The sequence below is a fragment of the Ostrea edulis genome, chromosome 7 (assembly GCF_947568905.1).
Source record: "Ostrea edulis chromosome 7, xbOstEdul1.1, whole genome shotgun sequence".
Taxonomy (NCBI): Eukaryota; Metazoa; Mollusca; class Bivalvia; order Ostreida; family Ostreidae; genus Ostrea; species Ostrea edulis.
This window is the reverse complement of record NC_079170.1, coordinates 84,521,753-84,548,556: the sequence shown is the minus strand read 5'-3', so window position 1 is coordinate 84,548,556 and position 26,804 is coordinate 84,521,753. Positions and strand designations below refer to the sequence as shown.

General features: G+C 34.8%; 2 protein-coding genes and 1 long non-coding RNA gene across 3 annotated transcripts; 1 reads left to right on the top strand and 2 right to left on the bottom strand.

Annotated features, from left to right (window-relative positions):
• Window positions 1-964: 964 nt before the first annotated feature.
• Window positions 965-2,350, bottom strand: LOC125654891 (leukocyte cysteine proteinase inhibitor 1-like). The gene is made up of 3 exons (XM_048884995.2): window positions 2,219-2,350; window positions 1,266-1,379; window positions 965-1,087 (listed from the first exon to the last, which is right to left on the bottom strand). Exons 1-3 carry the CDS (start codon window positions 2,348-2,350, stop codon window positions 965-967), a joined length of 369 nt encoding a protein of 122 aa, XP_048740952.2.
• Window positions 2,351-14,750: 12,400 nt separating this feature from the next.
• On the bottom strand, window positions 14,751-17,936 carry LOC125654897 (uncharacterized). The gene is made up of 3 exons (XR_007362502.1): window positions 17,821-17,936; window positions 15,029-15,142; window positions 14,751-14,884 (listed from the first exon to the last, which is right to left on the bottom strand). It is a non-coding gene; the product is annotated as an uncharacterized LOC125654897 (long non-coding RNA).
• Window positions 17,937-23,865: 5,929 nt separating this feature from the next.
• On the top strand, window positions 23,866-24,827 carry LOC125654630 (cystatin-A-like). The gene is made up of 3 exons (XM_048884620.2): window positions 23,866-24,006; window positions 24,376-24,492; window positions 24,708-24,827. Exons 1-3 carry the CDS (start codon window positions 23,866-23,868, stop codon window positions 24,825-24,827), a joined length of 378 nt encoding a protein of 125 aa, XP_048740577.2.
• The last annotated feature ends 1,977 nt before the right edge of the window (window positions 24,828-26,804 follow it).

The window sequence follows — 26,804 nt, the reverse complement described above, 5'->3', positions numbered from 1 at the left end:
AGGCTACACTCTCACCACGTAATTATTTCTTTCTAAATGTACTCCACTTAGTTCCTGGTTAATCTCCAAAGAAACCACAATTGATAATAATCTATTATACGTATTTATGTTTCACCATACAATGTTCTAGCAATCATGTAACTCATGTAAATAATACATTCATTTCTAGTCGTCTGAAAATAAAGATTTTAATTTAAGCGTAAATTCGGTTATGCAAACGAGGGGAAGGGGTATATTTCCAAGAATTTGATTTAGTTCCTTGTTAGAAGAGTTCTGGCAACCATGGATGTATTTTTATAAAAGTCAATTTTCAGCCTTCAATAGCCCTCTGAAACGTACTTGAATCTACAGGACACCATCAATCATATCTCCGGAGTGGAATCGGTTACTCCTTAAAATTCTAGGTTAGAATATAGTGATATGGCCGGTGTAACAATAATATACATGTACCAAGTAAATCAAAACGGGGGGTAAAGGGAAAGCGCTACTCCTGGGTAACTCCAAAGTTGCACTCAGGTGCTTAACAGGAGTTACCATAAATTGTTGATCAGTAACACCCACTGTGAGATTTCTATTTTGGTCAAATTAACGAGATAATCCATATCCAATGTTAGTATGTACAGAAAGAACTTAAAATAAGCATGAAACAATTCAGACGGCATTCGGTGTAACGACAGGGTGTATTTGCGAATATGCAGTTTGAATTTGTATTCCAAGAATCAGATAATTTTTGAAATACTGATTTCGAACTAGATTGTTGACATCCCTTGTAACATCAACTTATTTGTCAATCCATATATTTTGTAGATTTAAAGAGAGACATCAACATCATATACATGTGAGAATGGAATATTGCCACATTAATATGGGAAGTTTCTTATTTAAAATCTAAGAAACAAACAAAACATATTTTCCTTGCATTATATTAATCCGATAAATAACAATATTGTACGTGCCAAGATCTCTAGAAATACATGATGGGCTCAAATTGGTGCACGGATTTTACCCTGTCCACTCTGCTACGGTTGTTCAGTCCAGTATAGATTCGGACGTGAATGAAGCGAGGACGACGACCAGCAATATACACCTTAATGGAAAAAAGATCGTTCTTATAAATTTTCAGCATTTCTGATGTAACTTTTCATGAAAGGTAATAAACTATATCATACCTAAAATATTTCGGGTTTATCTCGCGTGCTAATCTTTGATGTGCAATTTGTAACTAATTTAATGCAAGTCCATTAACAAATCTTGAATATTGGTACCTTGATGAAATAGTTCGTTCCCTTAACGACCTGTTTCCTAAATGACAAGGCTTTGAATGTTCCAAATGGCCCCCGCATGTCTGGCGACATCTTTAGAATGATGGCATTTCGATTCTGTAATAAAATAAATTATTATCATTGTAAATTAATATAGTGTTTTATCTGATAAACACAATCACCCTAAAGTTCTTAACATGTAAAACAAAGTACCCCCCCCCCCCAAGCAAATACTGCATAATGAAAAAAAGACAATAACAAAAATAGCAAATTTGTTGAGATATTGCACAAAAACGAATCTAGTTTTGAATTTGGAAGAATCATGATTTAAACTCGGGATATTCACGGTTTACCATATACACGCCCCAACCACTAGGTTACCAGGGATACATATTAGACTATGATGAATTCAAAATGTAAAGAACAATTTTTTATAAACATATAAGTACATGTAGACGAAACATTACCGAAACTATATAGTCCACTTACGTAAGGAAATCAAATTTTCCTTTCAATCGTTATCATTTCATATTCCTAAGAAAGCATTTAGTTGTTAAATTTTCGTGATTATTTGGGATTGAAAAAATCAAATTGAGTAATGTCAATGAGAGGAGTTGTGGTGTGTTCATAATAAAAATTAGATCTCTTTTATCAGGACAATAATGACAAGGTAAACATAACAAACAGTCATCTATTTAATTATTCCTATAGAACCCAAAATCAAGAGGCCCCTGGACATAACATAGGTGGCATCAGGTGTCCTACATTTTGACGAGGTATACGGATCAATTCGTAATGATAAAAAAAAAAAACAATGCGCAAAGACTGTCCTAACAATTGATATGAAACACATCAGACAGTATTCGGCTATATTGATAAATCATATCAATGACCATAGAATTTGCTAATCAAACTATTAATTTAATTGGGCGAACATATTTAGAAATATTACCTACTTCTTTTACAAGAGCCACTTCTCTTGGTCCTGCAAACTGTGGAGGACCAAGTCCCCCAGGGACTTGTATGCAGTAGGTGTCTGTGATGACAGCCAATAGGAGGCCCAGGACGAGAAGATGCAGTCTGTTCATTATGGGGAAAGTCGAGGTTAAACTGTGAGGATTGTAAAGGTTCTACCACCCTTTTAATAATATGTTGCTTCATCAACCGTATGTTGCTAATTGATATACGTTATGTATAATGATATATCATGGCCATATTTCTAGTAAACCTATCCGTCCTCGACAGTTTATCATTAATTAAGTGTCCAATTTAAATCACCTATTACACATGTGCGTGTACGCTATTGAATATTTACTGTGGCAGAAATACATGCCTATTTATCAATGTTCTATAGTGATTAATAGACGCTTTGTTGTGCTAAGGTCATTGGAGACGGTTTTTAACAATACGTTTTCTCTCCATAATTATCAACTTTGTTTCATAGACTCCTCATAGAAATACTTTTTTAGGATTAATAACAATATTAACGCGAAGAAATTGAAGTGCAAAGGTAGTCGGAATATAAAATCGTTACCCGATTATCGTTCCTTATTTCCTGAATTTGTGACGTCATGAGAGACCACAGTCAGATTTGCCAATCAAAACAAAAGCACACTCATAGACGATTTATTCGCAACTGGGGGAGTTTTTGAATGGGGAACCATAGTTTGTTATACATGGATGTCACTTTAAACTCATAATTAATGCAAATGCCAGCCACATCTACGATTTTTCATCGGAAGACGAACAAGAAGATCGATCAAGATCCTATTTCTTCCGAATTGGTTGAAACAATACTGACTGGATAATGATAAATGTATGATAATTTCAGAGTACATTCTCTGATGACAATAAGAGAAATATAGATAGTTATTACTCGCGCTTTCTAACCCCATGCAGACATGGTGACGCAGCATCAGTTTTTCTCCAAGAGGGGGGGGGATATGATGGTCAAATTGAAGGTTGACTGACAAAAATGTGGACACCCCTCATACCCCTTTGGTTTTATGTGCCCATTTCCCAGCGTGACTCGGATATATTCTATAGCCAGATCTAAATTTCCTTTACACACATCGTGAGTACCGTTTTTTTTAATTTATTTTCATAGGATTTTTACAAGTATCGTGTGCAGATATTTAAGTTTAACAGATGAATCTAATAAATATAAATGGCTTTAGCATTCTTTTAAAATAAAATTTGCGACATTAGGGCCTATATGAAGAATAATTTACCATCACATTAGCCGCTATAAGGGTTTTTTCTTGTGTATAATGGTTGGAACTGAAAGCCAGAGGAAGAACAAATGCTTCGTCTGGACCAGTTATTGAAGGAACTGTTGAAAAATCCGAATGTCCGGACTGTTTTTGTAGGCCATGCGTTATGGACGAATCACACAGACAACTTTATATAGCCAAATAATTCTGGTGTGTAGTCCAGAAAAACTAATTCAAACAGAATAAAACTTTCTAAACAGTTTAGGAATATGTTGAGCCATCGTGGGGTATTGGGCGATGATCGGTTCATAAGCTGTACATAGCCAGAAAATCTGCACAGTACGGAGGAACTCCCGTCGGAAACTATGTTTGGCTGTCATACAGTCAAATGGATACAAGGAAACGTAGAAAAAAGAATAAGCTGCCTAATTTATCAATGGCTAACGTTCTCACTTATACAAAATAAATTTATCAAGCTTTAATTTTTACATGTTGTTTCATTCAATCGACCGGTTGCTCAAAATCCTCTGCCTTTAACGTTATTTTTTGTTTAAAATGTTGACCCTAATAAGGAAACCAACGTGCAAATTAGTGCCTCATTTAAAGGAAAAAACATCATCCCCCATATCGTGCATGACCGTAAAAATTTGTTTATTTCTCCTGGTATATAAAAACTTGTAATTTCAATATCGCTCCACCATTTGCTTTCAACATTCTTTTTCAAAAAGAAAAGAGAGGGGGTGTCTGATAATGCAACTTTCAACGTATAAAGTTAGACCTAGGCCTATTCATCTTCAATTCATTTACTTATGTATTCAAAGTGAAAAACTGATCAGAAGAGCTTCATATAACTAATTAATAGTCAAATTTCATTTCTAAACAAATCAGATCATGTTATACTAAATTATGAATATCTGGACTACATGTACACAGGAACTCGAAGTTTTAAATATCTATAATTAAAAAATTGTCTTTCTGTAAACATAATATTATGAAATGTCGAGTGCCTGTGTGTACATGTAGCTTACCGTCATTATATACAGTCATCGTTTTGTAGGATTTTCTCGTCGTCGCCGTGCTTGCCGTGGTTTGTAGCCTAGTCGAAAAAAGTTAGAACTGCGTCTGATCAAAGATAACTTCAAACTTCCTGTGCGACTACATATGCCAGAAGTGGTGTTAATCAAATATGGATTCTAAAAAATTCTAAAGAACTTTTAGTAAACTTGAAATCACAGAATTTTTCCCAACTCAATAGCATTAAAACCTATGACTTTTCAAAACTATACACGACCATTCCTCACGATGAATTAAAGACTAGACTTTTTGACATCATAAACAGTTGTTTCTTCAACAAAAACGGAAAACGGAAATATTCATATCTAGTGATCAGTCATTCAAAAACTTACTTTGTTAAACACCACTCTGATTCCACACACAAGTACTCTGAAGTTGAAATACAAAATATGCTAGAGTTCCTCATTGACAATATCTTCGTGGTCTTTGGGGATAAGATCTTCCAACAGTCTGTTGGAATTCTCATGGGCACGAATTGTGCTCCTTTGTTAGCTGACCTGTTTTTATATTCATATGAAGCAAAATTTATTCAAAAACTTCTACGTGAGAAGAAAAAATCTCTCGCTGTGACCTTCAATTCGACTTTTAGATATATCGATGACGTTTTGTCTATTAACAATGATAGCTTTCATTCATATGTCGATTTGATATATCCCTGTGAGCTCGAAATAAAGGACACCACAGAGTCGTCCACTTCTGCTTCATACTTAGATATTTTATTGAAAGTAGACATTAACGGCAAACTGACAACTCAACTGTATGACAAGCGGAGTGGTTTCAGCTTCTCCATCATGAACTTCCCATATTGATGTAGCAATATTCCATTATCACCTGCATATGGTGTTTATATATCTCAACTGATTCGATATGCAAGAGCTTGTTCTGGGTATAGTCAGTTTTTAAATCGAGGTAAGCTACTGACAAACAAGTTGATGGTACAGGGATTTCAACAGTCTCGATTGAAGTCAGCATTTCGCAAAATCTATGGTCGTTATAACGATCTAGTTCGTCAATACAACCTTGCATTGGGTCAAATGCTGTCTGACGTGTTTCATACCGATTGTTAAGCCGTTCTTCGCACATTGATTTTGACTGAGGATAACTCCGTTTACCTGATCAGGATATGGGGCTCACGGCGGGTGTGACCGGTCAACAGGGGATGCTTACTCCTCCTAGGCACCTGATCCCACCTTTGGTGTGTCCAGGGGTCCGTGTTTGCCCAACTATCTATTTTGTATTGCTTATAGGAGTTATGAGATTTATCACTCTTCGTTATCTTCACCTTGCATAAACCCATTAGAATTTGCCAAAGTACAGTGTATACAATAACGAAACTGATCCTCACCAACCCCCGTAATCGGGTAAAATGATTGTCAAACAACTTCAAGTTCTGTGTTATCGGTATAGATTTCACACCCAAGTCATTCTGAACGTTGGATCATTTAGACAAAAGTATATGGAAGTACCTGACTTGCTACATTACAGTTGAATGTAAGCACATTGAACACTTTGACGCGAAAACCCGCAGTTGTTAGTATAAACAAATACACATTTGCGTCAGGCTGGTCTCTTTTGACGTCATCAAGCAGATAAGTCATCTTACGGACCCCTGGACACACCAGAGGTGGGATCAGGTGCCTAGGAGGGGTAAACATACCCTGTTGACCGGCCACATCCGCCGTGAGCCCCATATCCTGATCAGGTAAACGGAGTTATCCGCAGTCAAATCAGTGTGCCAAGAACGGCTTAACAATCGGAATGAAACACGTCAGACAGCATTTGACCCAATGCAAGGTTGTATTGACGAACTAGATCGTTATAACGACCATAGAATTTGCGAAATGCTGACTTCAATCGAAACTGTTGAAATCCATGTACCATCAACTTCTTTGTCAGTAGCTTACCTCGATTTAAAAACTGACTATACCCAGAACAAGCTCTTGCATATCGAATCAGTTGAGATATATAAACACCATATGCAGGTGATAATGGAATATTGCTACATAAATGTGGGAAGTTCACGATGGAGAAGCTGAAATCATCCCGTTTGTCATACAGTTGAGTTGTTAGTTTGCCGTTAATGTCTACTTTCAATAAAATATCTAAGTATGAAGCAGAAGTGGACGATTCTGGGGTGTCCTTTATTTCGAACTCACGGGGATATATCAAATCGACATATGAATGAAAGCTATCATTGTTAATAGACAAAACGTCATCGATATATCTAAAAGTCGAATTGAAGGTCACAGCGAGAGATTTTTTCTTCTCACGTAGAAGTTTTTGAATAAATTCTGCTTCATATGAATATAAAAACAGGTCAGCTAACAAAGGAGCACAATTCGTGCTCATGGGAATTCCAACAGACTGTTGGAAGACCTGATCACCAAAGACCACGAAGATATTGTCAATGAGGAACTCTAGCATATTTTTTTATTTCAACTTCAGAGAACGTGTGCGTGGAATCAGAGTGGTGTTTAACAAAGTAAGTTTTTGAATGACTGATCACTCTCACTATATAAGATGATTCACCAGCACATTTTGGAAAATTATTCACGTATATGTATATTACGAATATTGTCTGATTGATTTAACATTGAACTTTATGAGAAAAATAAGTTCTGTGCTACAATTGAACAATTTGACAAGAAAGGTCTCCTTGAGCTGATGCTTATCATGGTCTTGATGGAGATGTATAAGTCATGGAATTTGAATTTTGTTTTTCATTTTAGAGCAAGGACAGGTAACTCGGTGTAAAACCAAATTTTGGTACACCCTGTTTGTCATTTTTTATGTAGTTGAACGAAATGAAATATCAGCATTTAAATTTCAAATAATTCAATTACACTTGTACCAGTATATTTGATTGGCTGGGCAAATTCACTTTATATTCTAAAAACTAACTTGTTATAAGGGACAGTTCCTTACACGGAACTACTTTTTTTTCATTTTACGTCGCATCTTTGTCGCAGGTCTACAATGAAATCAAAAATCAACGGAATGGAATGGAACACAAACAAAAAGAGACCATTGTTACAGATATTTTTCTCGATGTCAAACAATGCAGAGATTGAGTACAATTATCTAACCCTTTCCATTTATTTTTATTTTGACGTTTTAAGGAGAGGACTACATTCCCTTGTCGTCAATGTTAAAAGACTATCAACTTTATGCTTGAGCATGTCTAATAAAGGTGTTTTTTCATTAGATATCATGTTCAAAATGAAACCTTCCTTGTCGACTCCGTTATGTTTCTTATCGAGGGATCATGGAAGTAGAATAGACCAAACGTCAATTGAAAAACTAAAAAAAATGACTATCACTGCGAAACTGCACTTGGTCAACATGGACACGAGTAATTCCAACAAAGAAGGAAGAATCATACATACACAACCTGTCGGTGGGTGTTACCTGATGTCTTTCATGCCAATTGTTAGCCCGTTCTGTACACATTGATTTCGACTACATATTGCTCAAAATATAGGGGTCACGACGGGTGAGGTCTGTCAACAGGGAATGCCTACACTTCGTAGGCACCTGGTCTCACCGCCTGTTTACCTAGGGTCCGTGTTTCCTCAATTTTTAAGTTTGTATTCTTTATAAGATTTATGAGATTGATCACTGTTCGTAATCTTCACCATTCCATCCTCTCATGTACCCTATATTCAAACATCAAATTTATTTTAATTCTTGTTTTAATTTACAATTTTGTCCGTTTCTCGGGTTTTGTAGATTCTGATAAATATTTTCAATATAAACATGACTTTGTACCATAGTCATGTAACGTCAGTGACTTTAGTGCAGTTGTCACATAGATGTCCACAAATTAACTGTCGATTGATCACATCTGTCATAACCAGGTCTCTACAGCCCAGTAGCAAAGTACTTCGTTACTAGCTTGAAAATACGGATGTATATTTAATTGCTGTTATAAAATTTAGAAATTCATTTCAAAATTAAGGATTATCTCCCTCATGCATAGCTCTTATCCTTGGCCGAATTTGGCTCCACTTTTTGGCTATATTTAGCTCTAAAACTCCATAGTTATTTCGGATTTCAAACATTTCGGTTGAGCATCACTGAAGAGACATTATTTGTCGAAATGCGCATCTGTTGCATCAAAATTAGTACCGTATAAGTTTTACATCTGTCATACCCAGGATCTTCATCAGATAAACGGAATAATTCGTAGTCAAAATCAATATGCAAAAAACGGTCTAACAATTGAATTTACAATTCCAGTGAGAAAATGAGCGAAGCTGTGATTATGATTCAGTATTCTTCCATTTTTGTTAACTTATGTCGTGTATACCCGTTTATGCTGAAATCTTGATGTGTTATGACTAGAAATTCTTAGAGCTTGTTTTTTTGTGAGATATGGGGTATACCGGTTTCGTTGTCAGAAACATATCTGTTTTACTGTACAACTGTTGGTGTTGCTTATAGGAGTTATGAGATTGATCACTGCTCGTTATCTTCAATATCTTCACCTTTCATTGTGGTTATACCGGTTTCATTGTCGGAAACATTTGGATCGGTATTCTTGCATTTACTGGAATAAGTTTCATTGTTCTTTGTTTTATGTTCAACAAAATCGTCTAGAATATAGATTTATGTTATTTTCTAACTTGGGAAACCAGTTAATTCTTTTTAATGTAAATGGCTAGATGAAATGATTAGAAGAGGACCTTTCATTTACAGATATTTAGTATCGAATGTGGTTTTTATCTTCAGAAACAAAGGGCCTTTCTTCTTAAATATTTGTGTCACGTACAATTTCGTGTACATGTTTTACAAATACGGCATACCTAATCTACTCGGACTAAGTGTTCGCTGGCTCCGAGATTTACTGAGATACAAAGCTGTTGGAAATTGTCTCTATTTAGGGAATTGTTTACTTCGCTCCGGTGATCGGTAGAGACGTGCAAACATATTAAGAACAATTGATGCAAACAAACATAATGGATGCATGGTTGATATATAATTTTTGGTTTAACTTGGTTGTAATAAGTACAAAGATAATATTTTTAAAACCATGGGAATTGTAAATTTTCTGCGATATTCAGAATTTGAAATATATTAACCCTCCCGAAATAAATCTGCATACTTGTTCCATTGCTGTGAACTTCATTGAGAAATCATGCTAATAGATCACATTCCACACGGTAAATTGTATTCCTTTCACTTATAAATTTACTTATCACTTTCATCATTTTTTTAAACAGTTTATACCATTAATATGACACATTCTCACTAATCACCTGTTCCTAGTAAATATAAATTACCCGAGTTAGAATATTTAACAGAATATCCATCCTTCCATATCTTCATTTAAAGTGTTTTCAGTATTCTTTAAAAAAGAGAAACGCCTGCATACAATACCATGAACTGTTGTGTTTATATGTATTAGCTGTTAACCGTTGTGTGCTTATATCTTCTCTGTTAATTTAACAGTTGCAACATGACAACAATTAATATCTGGTATCGTTATCTTTGTCTGTGTATTTGATATTTCCGTTCTCATAAAAGTCTGTGCTTTAAGTAATTTATTTTACAACCTTGGTTTACTGATTTAAGGTGATTAATACATGCATTGCTAAATAATATCTTAATTCCGAGGAAAGAGATATATATCAAAACGGTACAATCCGACGACTAAGACCTGCGATATGTTTTTTTCTTCAGAATTACAGATGGCCAGAGGCATTCCTGGTGATATTAAACATCAACAGATGTTACATGTACTACTTGCTCCTCTATATATCTCTAATGAATTATAACGGTCAGATTCACACAGATTGAGAATGACGGCCTGTTCTCTTTCCCTACTTGCATTCTTATCTTTAGTTCTTTTGGTGAACACTGCGGTATATGGCGGCTATGGACCCGAGATTCCTGCGACACCAAATATACAGGCTCTGGTAAACAAGGTCAGCTTTTCTATATCCACTTCGTTTCTCAAACATATGATTAAGCTCGTGCAGAACATTGTATCTATTCTACACTAATGATGATCATGCATCCACTGTAATGTATATAAACCGTTTCTCTTTTCTGTACAGCACTCTGGTGATATATTCAGACTTCTCCCTGTGGGTGTCTATCAAGGTGTGCCTTTACCACCATTTCTGAGAGACCTGACGTATCGCATGCAGGTTGTTGCAGGGACCAATTACCTTATCAAAGTATGTATATCATATCTATCATAAATACAAATGAGGAAGCAATTGAATGGCATATCCGTTTTATTGATACATTCTTATGTTTTCTGTCCAATCATGTGATATTGTTTCAAAGGTTACCATTCAGATGGTGAGTACCACTATGGCCATAAAAGCATGTATTTAATCTACTAGGAAATTGCCGTCTCTCATATCAAATAATGATAATCACCAAAATATGATTGATGGATTAGATATTGTTTATCGTCCCTCTCGAGAATGTTTCACTCATATGGAGACGTCACCACTGCTGGTGAAGGACTGCAAAATTACCATAATAATAATCAAACCATTATTAAAGATAATGAGAACAAAGATAGCTAAAAACATTAATGCTTTATTTCAATCAATGTTTATATGGTGGAGCACCCCCACTCCCCACACTCCGTGCCATATATAAAAATTCGAATATTCTACAATTGTTAGTCACATATAGTACATACATGTTTGTGAATACCAATCATGATACATAGCGAATCTTACAACGTTCTATACATAATGATCACTCCGTTTAACTGATCAGAATATAGGGTTCATGCCAGGGGTGGCCAAGCAACAGAAGAGTTTAATTTTTCAACATATCCGCTAATTTTTATAGGGCATTTATTTTATGTGAAAAGGAACATTGTATGATCGTGATAAAATGGAACTATTTCTTGTGTAACTTTAAATTTGGAAGGTGTAGATTGCTTAGAGGGAATTACTTATCCGTAAACCCAAGTTGTAACGGCATTATATCCCACCTCTCAAATATCCCCGGTGTGGTCGTTACCCTGTTCTTTGTAGAATTCGTATCTTCACCGTTTTCATTTCCATAACAATAGATGAAATAGAATATTGTGTTTTTCATCATATATTGACTTTCACGTAGAGGGTTGTATGCTCATATATTAATGTGATTCGTTACGATGAATGAAGATATTGTTGAATGAATAGAATTTAAAAGCGTGCATATTTGATAATGGTATGACGATATCAGATTTTACAGTCAGTTCTAAACTTCTAACATTGATATATATTATGTATATTTCTCCTAATTTTAATATTTCCTCCTTTAAAAGCAAGGAGTTTCTCGAAAATGTCTGTCATAATCGAACTGCTGGTATCAGATTTAATTTGAATCGATTTATTGTGTTATTGGATTTAAAAATCAATTTAAATGCTTGTGTGTTACACTTAATTATTGTGCGCTGTGCGTTGTGTATTCAAAACAGTCGGTATACATATTTAGTATTAACTACGAATAAGCTAATATGGTTTTAATGTTTCAAAAATAATTCGATAATATGTGATAAATGAAAAATCACGATAAAGGGTTTGAGGAGCGTGCGATCGATGGACAGGGAATGTTTACTCCTCCTTGACATCTGACCCCTCGTCTAGTATTCTAAAAGGTCCGTGTTTACTCCATCCTAAAGGTATCCTTTATAGGAGCTATGAAATTGATCAGTGTTTGTTTTTTTACCCTTTCCATGAAATATTTGAAGATATTTGTATAGACAAAAATGTGCATTTTGCATGGAACATGTTCTCTCCACAGAACAGTTTAGTCATGATTATTTCATAAAAGTCACAATGCTGCATGATGCAAGGTGAAGATGACGAACAGTGATCAATCTCATAACTCCTACAAGCAATACAAAATAGATAGGTTCATACTAACTCTTGGGTAATTTATTACCCACTTAATTTGACTACGGATTACTTCGTTTGCATGATCAAGATATAGGGTTCACAGCGTGTGTGACCTGTTGACAGGATATACTTACTGTCCCTAGGCACTTGACCCACCTCTGGTATATCCAGGAGTCATGTTTGCCCAACTCTTAATTTTGTATTTACTATAAAAGCTCATCGAAATGAGATTTGAGCACTTTCAATGTTGTTATTGTCAACTTTTCACTTCAAAACATCTTAAGATGAAATGGTTTCACGTAACATTATGTAGCACTATACATATCCATATGCAAAAACAATATCAAAGAAAATTCGTCGCTTAATAACATTTGTATGTACTGACATCAGAACTCTTCAAACTCCTGCTGTGATTAGGTGTACGTATTTCAGTCTTGTTAATATTCATTTTATAACGAAATATGGAACGAAAACATGCAAATCTAAACACTGGATAAATTCTACCATCTTACATTATCATTACTGTTGGATTTCCGGTCATCTTCTGTGTTAAACTGCTGTCCAATCAATGCCGTCAATAACTAAGATAAATGATTTTTCAAAAACGAATTTGTCTATCGTAAGGTTTGTTTCTTCGGGAATATAACATTCACGTCATATTGCAACATGCCTTTTGATTTATGAACTGATCAATATTGTCTTAATATATTTTTGCAGGTAAATATTGGATATAACCGCTTTATATATGTTGTCATATACAGGGACTTATCTAACAACTCCATGGTAAGCAGAGTAAATTTCTAGGAGAGGGAAATTTGCCCAGCTTGGCTTTCACTAGCTTATTGCGTGATATAAATACATACAGGTCTACCTGGATATGTCAACTTTAACAGAATAAAATATATAAAATGGATGTGTTTGTTATTTGATACAATTTATTTTCGTTCCTCTTTATATTTTTTGTAAGAAAGAAAAAGAAATATCATTTTGAGATAAAATCACTTTTAACGTCCATTGGTACTTGTCATTACTTGTCCTAATTCCACCTCTAGTGCAGTCAGGGATGTTTGCCCTATGCTCAATTTCGTATTCTTTGGTATTTACGAGAGTAGTCTCTGCTCATTATGTTTACCCGTCCACATTGCTGTTGAAAGATAATTCTGATAAGTTCTTCAGCTAGTTATGTTACGTCTTGTACTCAAAAGTAATTCGAATGTCTTTAAGAAGATTTCCTATACTTTCTGGCGAATACTTGGGAATTACCTTATATTTCATAATGGTACAATCTGTTATTATGTTAAACTGTCGTATTGGCATATGTAACTGAGGCAATATTGTAGACGTTCTATATTTAGAAAAATGTTGGGAAATTCAATAGAAAGGTGACGTAATAATCTGTTTATTCATACCTTTGAGAAATCTAGTTCTCTAGAAGTGTGTTTCAGTATAGATAGATGCATAGTTCTTATCCTTGGACGAATTTGGCTCCACTTTTTTGGCACCCTGTTTTTGGCTATATTTAGCTCTAAAACTTCATATTTATTTCGGATTTCAAACATTTCGGTTGAGCATCACTGAAGAGACATTATTTGTCGAAATGTGCATCTGGTGCATCAAAATTGGTACCGTATAAGTTTTACATATAGACATGCGTAGTAAATTGTGTGGTAAGAGGACTGTAGAATTATCTTGGTATTACATTAATGGACACTGTAATTCATTGCCGATTTCGACAGGCGTATCTTTGTGTTTGATTTCACCTCAGCGGTTTCATCGATATATTTTAGTGTTAAGTGAAGTTATTATATAGTAACTGACTAGTTACCTATAAGTGTAATCAATTTTAGAATCTCGTTCTGTCATTAGAACATATTTTTATCAAATTAATTCCAGATATATTTGATAAAGCATAATTGTGTTTTACTGTTTATGAATAAACATTAGACGTTTCTGAAAGACGTTGCCAATACAACCTATCATTAGGTCAAATGGTGCCTGACGTGTTTCATACCGATTGTTGAAGCGTTATTCGCACTTGCACTGATTTTGACTACGGATAACTCCGTTTACCTGATCAGGATATAGGGCTCACGGCGGGTGTAACCGGTCGACAGGAGATGCTTACTCCTTCTAGGCACCTGATCCCACCTTTGGTATATCCAGGGGACTGTGTTTGCCCAACTATCTATTTTGTATTCCTTATAGGAGTTATGAGATTGGTCACTGGTCATTATCTTCACCTTTCACGTAGGCTTTGCATGACTCATTAACAACGCTATAAAAGATAAATGTTTGCTGCTGAATTTTATTTGAATCTATTTCAAATATATATCCATAGATGGAAACTACGCCAGTCTCACTCAAAATACACGATGGGTTCGTACTGGTTCACGGATTTAACCGCTTGCACTTTACTTCTATTATCCTTCCCAGCAAATATTCTGACGTGAATGAAGCGTGGACGACGCCCTCCAATCCGCACCTGAATGGGAAAAGGTGAAAACGAAATACAATTTAATATTTCTATGTACATTCTAAGTTAATGTAATCTGAAAACTTGTATTTTAATATTTAATGTCGTTTATGATACAGGATAGATTCAGCACTCTTTTTGTGATTTTAATACCTTAATGAAATACGTTGTTACTATAACACCCTGTTTCCGGAACACCAAAGCTGTCAATGACCCAATCGGTCTGTCTATGTACGAAGGTAACTTTCTAATAATAGCATTCCGATTCTGAAAGAAAACAATGTAATATTCCATTTTGTGAATGACATTAAATCAGATTATTTGCACTGCAAGTGTTACCTGATGATGAACAACATCTCCGCAAGTTACAAAGCTTATTTCAGAATCACGCAGCAGAATATGAGTCAATGTGCCAATCAGAATCCAGATAGGATTTATTTCTACTGTAAGAAAGGTGAAGATAACGAACAGTGATAATTATCATAATTCTATAAGGAATGCAAAATACAGAGCTGGAAAACACATACCTCGAGATATACCAAAGGTGGGATCGGTATCTAAGACGAGTAAGTACTCGCGTCGACCTCTTACACCCAGTGAATCCTATATTTTGATCAGGTAAAGGGAACGATCCATACTTAAAATCAATGTACTAAAAACGGCCTAACAAACGCTTTGAAAAACCTTAGACAGCATTTAACCCAATGATAAGTTGTATTAGCAAACTAGATCACTATAATGACCACATAACGTACAAAATGCTGACTATAAACGCAACTGTAACATAACTGGTTTGTCAGTTGCCTGCCTCGATTGAAAACCTGATCATATATCAATTGAAAGATATAAACACCATATACAGGTGATAATGGAGTATTGCTACTTTCCAATTTGTCATAAAATTGAGTTGTTAGTCTGTCGTTGATATCTATTTTCTCTAAGCTATATAAGTACGAAGCAAATGTGGGAGACTTTGTAATGTCTTATTTCGAGATCACAGGGATATATCAAATCGACACATGCATGAAAAGGGGTTGATATAAGTGTCTAAATGTTGATTTGAAGACTACAGCAAGATACTTTTTCTTCTCATGTAGAAGCTTCTGAATAAACGCTGTTTCATAAGAATATAAAAACAAATCAGCTAAGAAAGGAACATAATCCCTTTTCACAATTCGTGTCATCGGAATTCCAACAGACTGTTGGAAGACCCAATCACCAAAGACTACGAATATTTTGTTAAAGAGCAACCCCAGCATATTTTTATTTCAACTCCAGAGTACTTTTGCGTGGAATAATAATGTGCTTAACAAAATATTTTGGTTGACTTATCACTAGAGAGAAATATTTCACTTTTCTATTTGTGATCTGTATCTGATTAGCAGATACATTTTCATGAATGTCGAAATCGAGTTAACAAGACAACCACATCCGTGTATTAAATATCTAACTAGACTTTGAACATCACAACAAACAAAAACCGTCACGTGACTAATAAATAAAGACACTATTCAGTAAAATTATGAATATAAACTTAAACCAACCTGGATTTTTTTATCATCATGAATGCAAGGTGAAGATAACGAACAGTGATCAATCTCATAACTCCTACAAGCAATACAAAATAGATAGTTGGGCAAACACGGATCCCTGGACACACCAGAGGTGGGATCAGGTGCCTAGGAGGAGTAAGCATCCCCTGTTGACCGGTCACACTCGCCGTGAGCCCCATATCCTGATCAGGTAAACGGAGTTATCCGCATTCAAAATCAATCAAAATCAGAATACAACTATTTCGGAATTTAAGGGGGAATCTTAAATATAACAGATTAAAATCATGAATTCATTATAAAATGAAATTGCATAACGGATTAACTGGTCATTGTACGTTAATCAGTTTATGATAGCAAACAATAACAGTCAAGGCGAGTGGGTTCCGGTTTATTTTTTTCAAATTTAATTGTTTCTATCGGTATTATAAATGGCTAAAGTATATTATTGATGGCGTCAGCTTGATTCCTGTTCCAACAGAGCACATTCGTTTCTCTAAAATTAGGCTTGTCCTCGGGAAACTGGAAGCCTACTGACTCCCTCAATTGTGTAACAGAAAACGGTCAATATTTATTAATTCGACAGCAATATCCATATACATAATAAATTCTAAGATTCATATCGATATACTCGTATTGTTCACTTTCCGTTAAAACAAATAATTATTGTGGTGGATCAAAAGCATTTTATGTCGAGGAAGTCGGTGGTTGATTATCCCACAACGTAAGGGTCGCAATACCATACATATTTTGCTTTAACGATTTCTTTTGTGTCACATTGAATATCCAGATAATCAGACATTATATCCCCGAAACTCTAAACACTAGTAGTCCTTTCGACAATGAGCTGACATGTGTATCTTGGTATAGCTACACAGCTGTAGGTCTCTGCGAAAATATTGCAACAAATCAAAGAGATACAGATCCATTAAAAAAAACTTGGATTTACGGCGCATACCATTGAGGCCTAATATATTTGTATTCTGGCATCGCCATCTCATATTTAAATGTCCAAAAAACTCATAGCATGATTTCCTACTATACTAGTACCCAAATATACCTACCAATATTTATGAAAACCCATGATACCAGAAAACACACAACTTCAAATGATTTTGTTTTTGACGTAGACATGTTGGGTAGCCAGTCATGTTGAACTTGGAAAATTAGTCAAGCACAAAAAGAGTTTCACCTAATTACTCATATAATGTCACTCTCAAATACGTATCAATTTTACATGCAATATATCACAAGTTTCCAGAAAGGTTACAAAAGTAATGGAAATATATCGTTTGTCAAGCATAATTTTCTGCAGAAAACGTCCTCTCCTTGATAATACTCAAACTACATACTACTATTTTAACTAAGCCTGCATAGTGTCCTAGTAAATCTCACCTTGGACACAAGAGCCTGTTCTCCCGGTCCGGCGTACTCCTGAGGTTCAAGTCCCCCAAATCGACAATAGGCTTGTGTGATAACGGACAGGAAGAGGCCCAGGACTAACAAGTGCCGCCCATTCATTTTGTGAGAATTCAGTGGCCAATAGCATAGACACTGTCATTCAGCAACACTTTTATACTTTGCAATTCCCGTTAAGCACATGTTACTAATTCATTTCGAGCAAACCTATCAATTCTATCACAAAAGCATTGTCATCCTTCCTAACTGATTCATTAAACTGTCGGTCACATACAGGCTAATGTCAAAATGACGATTACTGAGGTACACATATAATTAAATAGGCATTGCTTAGGATGTCTATTTTTCAATTCCATTCAAGAAAATTTAGCGATTTCACAACAAGAAAAGTGTCAAGTTCTGCAATATAGTAAGGGAGATATTTTTTATTTACAGGTTCGTTTTCGTCTTACAATATATCTGTGAATTCCTCTAATTAATATATTCCATGAAAAGATGAATGTAACAACAGTGATCAATATCATAACTGCTATAAGGAATACAAAATTAAGGGTTAGGCAAACACGGACTCCTAGATGTACCAGAGGTGGGGTCAGATGTCTAGGAGGAGTAAACTTCCCCTGTCGACCGTTTACACACACCATAACCCTTTTTCTCGAGCAAATAAACGCAGTAATACACAATCAGAATAGTTTTTAAAAAGTGTAATGAACGTCCTTACAATTCATATGGGCACGTCAGGCAGCGTTTGGCTCAATGACAGGTTGTTATATCAAATTCGATCGTTATAGAGATCATGGAATTCTCAAAATGGCAGTAAGACATTCATATATGTAAATATAATATATATATTTAATAGATCCAAACGTTTTCATGAATATTTGTGATATGAAACATCAAAGTTTTTATATTGTCAACTGTAGTAATGTCGGGGGGATTTATTGTTTCAAGAATCACACACACTAAATATCAATGAGGTAAAGCCATCGATAATACAGAATTGATGAGAGCATATTTCTAGCCCAAAGGCTGTTTGCAATCCTCAGTTCATACATAAAGCATTAATTTTAAGTCATCAATCGTTATACTTTTGGAATTTACTATAACCTCATCTCCCTTCAAAAACGAAGTCATACATTTTTGAAAGCCATCAAATCTGCGCATTTGACAAGCAAATTCTAATTACTCTCACAACAATAATTTACTCCATGAAGCCTAGATGGAATTATGTAATTACCTGCAAACAATATATAATTCGAAACATTTGCCAGACAACTCCCTCAGAAAAAAATACATCTCAAAATCCTCGCACACTCATGTCCCAATACTTTACAGCTTTACTGTGGATGTGGCCTCTCGCCAAAGGATGCTTACTCCTCCTGGACACCTGATTCCACCTCTGGTATATCCAGAGGTCCGTGTTTGCTCAACTCTCTATTTCATATTCCTTGTAGGAATTATGGGATTGATCTTCGTTTGTTACCTTCACTTTCTCATCAATACTTAACACAAGACGCCACAATCTGTTTAGATGAACTTTACTAGTATAAAAAGAGAAAAGTAATAACAATTCATGGAATGTATGGACTATTCAAAAACAGAAATGATATTAAAATTTTATTATTATGTCATAAAAAAAATTTGGATACAACTACATGCATCTTATATAGAATTAAGTTGTTAAGCTAATCGACAAATATATAAACTTCTCCGCAATTTTATATTGTTTTTGGTAATGTCAGCCGCAATTTTACGTCAATAAACACATGTGTACATATAACAACAACATAATTTGCGAAATGTATACGGTAAACGAGACTATTGATACCCCTGTAACATCAACTCACCAGGAAGATCCCAGTTAAAAAAGGTCATCAGTAACCATTGACTGTCGTAAGAGCCGACTAAAATGACTATAAACAAAGACTAATTACCTGCAACCAGATTAGTATTTACATTACATGTACTCCCACCTTTAGATGTCTTGTTTTTGCTGCCTGTTGACATTTCAGTCACATGTCCACAGCTGCGAAAATTGTATTTGACAACCAAAATATACACAAGGTTTTGATCAGATAAATGTAGTAATCCGCAGTCTAAATTATATATATATATATATATATATATATATATATATATATATATATATATATGTATAATTTGGCTCCACTTTTTTGGTACGCTGGTTTTTGGCTCTATTTAGCTCTAAAACTTCATAGTTATTTCGGATTTCAAATATTTCGGTTGAGCATCACTGAAGAGACATTATTTATCGAAATGCGCATCTGGTGCATCAAAATTGGTACCGTATAAGTTTTACATTATGACCCCTGGGTCGAGGCCTCTGCTGGTGGACAGTTAGTCCCAGAGGGTCTCTACAGCCCAGTAGCTAAGTACTTCGTTACTACCTTGAAAATACGGATGTATATTTAATTGCTGATATAAAATTTAGAAATCCATTTCAAAATTAAGGATTATCTCCCTCATGCATATCTCTTATTCTTGGACGAATTTGGCTCCACTTTTTTTTTGGCACACTGGTTTTGGCTATATTTAGCTCTAAAACTTCATAGTTATTTCGGATTTCAAACATTTCGGTTGAGCATCACTGAAGAGACATTATTTGTCGAAATGTGCATCTGGTGCATCAAAATTGGTACCGTATAAGTTTTACATTATGACCCCTGGGTCGAGGCCTCTGCTGGTGGACAGTTAGTCCCAGAGGGTCTCTACAGCCCAGTAGCTAAGTACTTCGTTACTACCTTGAAAATACGGATGTATATTTAATTGCTGATATAAAATTTAGAAATCCATTTCAAAATTAAGGATTATCTCCCTCATGCATATCTCTTATTCTTGGACGAATTTGGCTCCACTTCTTTGGCACGCTGGTTTTGGCTATATTTAGCTCTAAAACTTCATAGTTATTTCGGATTTCAAACATTTCGGTTGAGCATCACTGAAGAGACATTATTTGTCGAAATGCACATCTGGTGCATCAAAATTGGTACCGTATAAGTTTTACACACACACACATATATATATATATATATATATATATATATATATATATATATATATATATAAGACCCAATACTCAAACAAAAATAGATAAAAGTTTGAGCATTGGATTTTATTTTTTGACTTTATTTTACCCCGATACCAAGAAAAAAGAATTTATTGAATATATATATATATGTATATATATTATAGGGCTATTGAACTTATATTGGTGAATATTGGCACGAGTTGGCTGTGAAAATGCACGAGCTTGCGAGTGCATTTTGACAGCCAACGAGTGCCAATATTCACCTATATAAGTTCAATAACCCTTTTATTATATAGCTAAAGTATTTAGTTGTTAAATTATATCCCTTTTCATTCAAAGTACTCTAAAATAGACGAAAATTCATCAATAGTAACAGTGTGCAATAACAGCATGCATTTCCTAACTGTTCAATATTTAACCCGTCATTAATGCATGAAGCAAACTGATTTTGTAAATGCGGACATCATAATTTATGTACAGTAAAACATTTTGTTTAAATAAATATCAAATACCGGTTCTATCAGATTCGGAGGACTGTCGTCTGCCATTTTCGCTTGTTTACGTTGTTACGGTAACGTCAATATTGAACGCTCATACTCGGAATGTTTCGGGTGCATACAGTTTACGCAATACAAAGTTAGCGTTCAATAAATTCTCAGGATATTGAACGCTAACATTCTCTAGATTTTACGCAGATTTTATATTAGACTATTTATTAGCTATATAATAAATATATATATATATATATATATATATATATATATATATATATATATATCATTAGAAGGACCATGGAATTTGGCGAATGCTATCTTCTGCGTGATCGTTGACACTCCCTGTAACATCAACTTTGTTTGTCAGTAGCTTGCCTCTCTTAATCATAGTCAGAATATTGCCAGAACATTGCAGTAAATCATTTCGCTAGAACATTTTCATTATCTAATATCCCTCAGGCATAAAACAAAAAAAAAACTCATGTAAAGATGTAAGGTTGAAAAGTTATATTTACATGTAATAACCTAATAAAACGTAGAGGATTTCTGCCAAAACCACAGTAAGATTTATATTTCTCATAGATTATTTTGCTGTATGACTATTTAACGGAAAACGGAAATATTCATATCTAGTGATCAGTCATTCAAAAACTTACTTTGTTAAACACCACTGATTCCACGCACAAGTACTCTGAAGTTGAAATAAAAAATATGCTAGAGTTCCTCATTGACAATATCTTCGTGGTCTTTGGTGATCAGGTCTTCCAACAGTCTGTTGGAATTCCCATGGGCACGAATTGTGCTCCTTTGTTAGCTGACCTGTTTTTATATTCATATGAAGCAGAATTTATTCAAAAACTTCTACATGAGAAGAAAAAATCTCTCGCTGTGACCTTCAATTCGACTTTTAGATATATCGATGACGTTTTGTCTATTAACAATGATAGCTTTCATTCATATGTCGATTTCATATATCCCTGTGAGCTCGAAATAAAGGACACCACAGAGTCGTCCACTTCTGCTTCATACTTAGATATTTTATTGAAAGTAGACATTAACGGCAAACTAACAACTCAACTGTATGACAAACGGGATGATTTCAGCTTCTCCATCGTCAACTTCCCATATTTATGTAGCAATATTCCATTATCACCTGCATATGGTGTTTATATATCTCAACTGATTCGATATGCAAGAGATTGTTCTGGGTATAGTCAGTTTTTAAATCGAGGTAAGCTACTGACAAACAAGTTGATGGTACAGGGATTTCAACAGTATCGATTGAAGTCAGCATTTCGCAAATTCTATGGTCGTTATAACGATCTAGTTCGTCAATACAACCTCGCATTGGGTTAAATGCTGTCTGACGTGTTTCATACCGATTGTTAAGCCGTTCTTGGCACACTGATTTTGACTGCGGATAACTCCGTTTACCTGATCAGGATATGGGGCTCACGGCGGGTGTGACCGGTCAACAGGGGATGCTTACTCCTCCTAGGCACCTGATCCCACCTCTGGTGTGTCCAGGGGTCCGTGTTTGCCCAACTATCTATTTTGTATTGCTTGTAGGAGTTATGAGATTGATCACTGCTCATTATCTTCACCTTGCATCATATCATATTATATTTAGAACAAAGGTTTGTTTTAAAATATGTAGGTGACATATTTGGTTTTTAAAGGATTTCTGTTTGAAAATATGTGATGTGTGAATGGCACCAAGTAATAATACACATATTTCACAAGTAATAATACACATATTTCACAAGTAATAATACACATATTTCACAAGTAATAATACACATATTTCACAAGTAATAATACACATATTTCACAAGTAATAATACACATATTTCACAAGTAATAATACACAGTTTCCTTCATCATTCGAGATTAATTCTTGAATGTTTCCACCACATAGGACTAATATTGCGATGCTAACATAGTACACCCAGTAAAAAGAACTTGAAATGAAACAAAATCAAATAAAACATTGAAAATGACACATGTATCAGAACAATGTAAACGTCAATACAAAAATTTCAAATAAAACGAAATGCAATACCAAAACACACCTAACGCATGGAAATTAGCTAGCAATATCACAGAAATTAGACTTGAATAGCAAAATAAGAAACACAAACTGAAATAGCTAAATCACAGGGGGAAAAATTAAATCGTATAACGGTTCAAAAAAGTAGAACCAAGTATCAAAATTACAATAAAACTTAGGTTTCAATATTAAACAATTAATTTTAGATAGCAAGATCCAGTAGTCTCGTATGTCCTTGAACATTCAATAACAATAACAATATTCTACATGTACAGATGTTGCTTAATGGTTAAAGGCCAACTTTTTAATCAGCAAACGCTGACCACATGGTCTATGGACACAGCTTGACGTCATTCATATATCCGCCCTATATATAAACTTGTTCATTTTGTCTTTAGTCACGGAGAATTGAGTCACTAAAATCAGAAATGAAGAATTCTGCAGTATTTGCTCTCAGTGTAGTCTGCGCTTGCATCGTTGCCGGTAATGCTGCGAACAGACCAATTGTAGTTGGTGGACTGGGAAGAACAAAATACGCCACTCCAGAAATCCAAGCCCTTGTTAATTCTGTGAGTAGTAAAGTCTTTAATTTATTTGTTTAAATGGTTGAACATTTATAATACTGAAGGAAATGATATAATTGTGATTATTATATGATTTTCACTCATATACCGAATATGTAAGTTTTTAGAATCTATCAAAGTTCTTGCGTGTAAATGTATCAATACATTTTTGGGATCGCGGCGGATGAGACTGATCCACAGGGGATGCTCACTCCTCCTAGGCACCTGGTCCCACCTCTGTTATATCCAGGGGTCCGTGTTTGCCCAAATCCTGATTGTATATTTTGATAGGAGTTGTGAGATTGATCACTATTCGTTATCTTCACCTTTCATATGTACATGTAAATGACTTACATGTACTGATTCCTCTTGCAGGTGCGTAGAGATATCATTATGCAGCTTCCCATAGGATACAACAGGGAGGTGTATTTGCCCCTGAAAGCTCGCTTTTATAGGGAACAAGTCGTTGCTGGCAGAAAGTACTTCATCAAGGTACATAAAACATTATACATGTACATTTTTCTTTAGGAAATCATTTTATTGAATAATACAACAATTCATCGTGACGATATTTTCCGAATGCATGTTTTGTCGTCCTTATAGGACAAACTTTCGTATTGATTCAGGTAGAGACAAAATTCGTTTGTGTATCAGAATTACTTCTTTCATAACATATATTTTAGAAACATTTTAATTTTGGTTTATAGATTCAGACAGGCCCAATGAGGTTCATCCACGTTAGAATATACAAAGACCTGAGAGGCGGCACTTCCGTTTCCGGTGTCCAGCTACAGAAGTCCATCCGTGATCCCATCGAGTATTTTTAAAACTTTGAAGACATTGATATCTTAAAATGTTTGCAAACCATATCTAATTATTAAAAACAAACATATACTTGTTCTATCATGTGGAGTTTTCCTTTTAAATAGCGGACTATTATAGAGGGATGAATTCTGAACAAAAACTATAATTTGCTCCTTGTTTTGGAAATAAGTATCGATTTGACAAGGTGGTGTAGAGGTAGAGTGTTCGTCCCGCATGAGGAAGGTCGGGGTTAGAACACCGGACGCAATAGACCTAAGTCTTTGAAGAGGTAGTGATAGTTCCATCGCCAAACGCTCGGCATCACTACATTTTTTGTACAGTACACGACACGAGTTTTATGCGTGTTCCACGCAACGCGGTGGAACAAATTTGCCCCAAACACGGTGGACCTTTGAAATTATCGGCACCTTTGAAGTCCTATTTTTCCGCGCGAGCTAGACATTGAAGTCCACGGAGGATCTCCGTGGATGCCACCGCACATCTCCGTGGATGTCACCTGTACCTCCGTCGATGCCACCGTGTACCTCCGTGTGATAAAACAAAGAAATAATTTCCGAAATGATTCACCCCAAACACTTTTTCGCTTATCCAGCATGCATGCCCCCACCCCATTACTTATTTAGAAATTAGCTATCAAGCATTCAATTCTTGGTAATTGTTGTTAATGATACGTTGGTGTTTTGGGTACATATTCGTATGAAGACTTCCCTGCATACGTTCACACCTTTTTATGAAACGCCCAAATTCTGTATATAAACACCTGTGTTATTCCTACCACTCGTCGGTACATTGTTTCACGGCACGTGAAGCACAATTTCACCAAATAAAAGAAGGGTCATGAACAACGACAATCACATGCCAGTAATTTCAATTTGAAAAATAGCAGTTCAAAGAAATGCGTACCATAGGCAATGGTTTATTTTTACGTAAAGTTTTCATTGTGATTAGGAATATGTGATTAAGGTCAGCTATATGCATGTTTAAATTGGAGATGAATTTCATTATGTACTAAACTGTGAAGCAATGTGAGCAAAGAATAAAATTTTTATCACCTAAACAAATAAATATTAAGAATATCTTTACTTTTAAACAAACCTTTAGAAAACCCCGTACTTTCATTAAGAAAACAATAATAAAAATAAAACGTTCTCCCCTACCTATTAATGCCCATACTTCATAATAATAACACGGGGTTTTTTTTTTTTGGTTTTTTTTGGGGGGGGGGGTTTCAGGTTTTTGTAATATTATCTAATACATACTTTATTACACGCATGTATTATTTACTGAATATATATATAACAGCTGTTTGTCTTTATATTGTTGTATACCAATGCATAATGGTGATGAGATCCAATACATTGAATTGAGTACATGTAGTCTTGAAATATCACAAAGTATAGAGTTGACAACCATTGAAATAAAAATGCAGACGTTTTCTCGTTTATTCAGTGACTCAATAACTTGTTATCACATAATACGGAGGTAAAATTCATCTAATCTCCGCTAGCAATGGGCTTTGAGTCAGAATGTAGGGAAAAAAGTCACAGGAAAAAAAGTCACGGAAAAAAAGTCACGGATAAAAAGTTACAGGAAAATAAGTCACAGGAAAAAAAAGTCACAATATACATTTTGTATAAAAATCACATAGATGTAAGAAAAAAAGTCACAATATATATTTTGTATAAAAAAGTCACAATATATATTATATTATATGTATAGGGGAAAATCCATAGTATATATTTTGATAGAAAAAGGTCACATATACAAAGGGGGAGAAAGTCACAGTATATATATTTTGAAAGAAAACTACATGTATATATAGAAAAATGTCAATTATATAAGGAGAAAAGTTTTACTTAAATTTTATTCAAAGTTATAAGATTCCATGGTGTGTTTTTTTAATCATTTGCAACAGAGTTTAAATTTATATATTTTAATGTTAAAACAAACAAATAACCCCAATAAAGAGTAATTAACTT

Bases quoted from the DNA above. Each gene is read 5' to 3' on its own strand.
- LOC125654891 (XM_048884995.2), bottom strand. From the start codon at position 2,350: ATGAACAGACTGCATCTTCTCGTCCTGGGCCTCCTATTGGCTGTCATC. The intron at 1,380-2,218 runs GTAGGTAATATT...ATTTTATTACAG, and splicing joins AAGTGGCTCTTGTAAAAGAA to AATCGAAATGCCATCATTCT. The intron at 1,088-1,265 runs GTACCAATATTC...TTTTCCATTAAG, and splicing joins GAACGAACTATTTCATCAAG to GTGTATATTGCTGGTCGTCG.
- LOC125654630 (XM_048884620.2), top strand. From the start codon at position 23,866: ATGAAGAATTCTGCAGTATTTGCTCTCAGTGTAGTCTGCGCTTGCATC. The intron at 24,007-24,375 runs GTGAGTAGTAAA...TTCCTCTTGCAG, and splicing joins TCCAAGCCCTTGTTAATTCT to GTGCGTAGAGATATCATTAT. The intron at 24,493-24,707 runs GTACATAAAACA...TTTGGTTTATAG, and splicing joins GCAGAAAGTACTTCATCAAG to ATTCAGACAGGCCCAATGAG.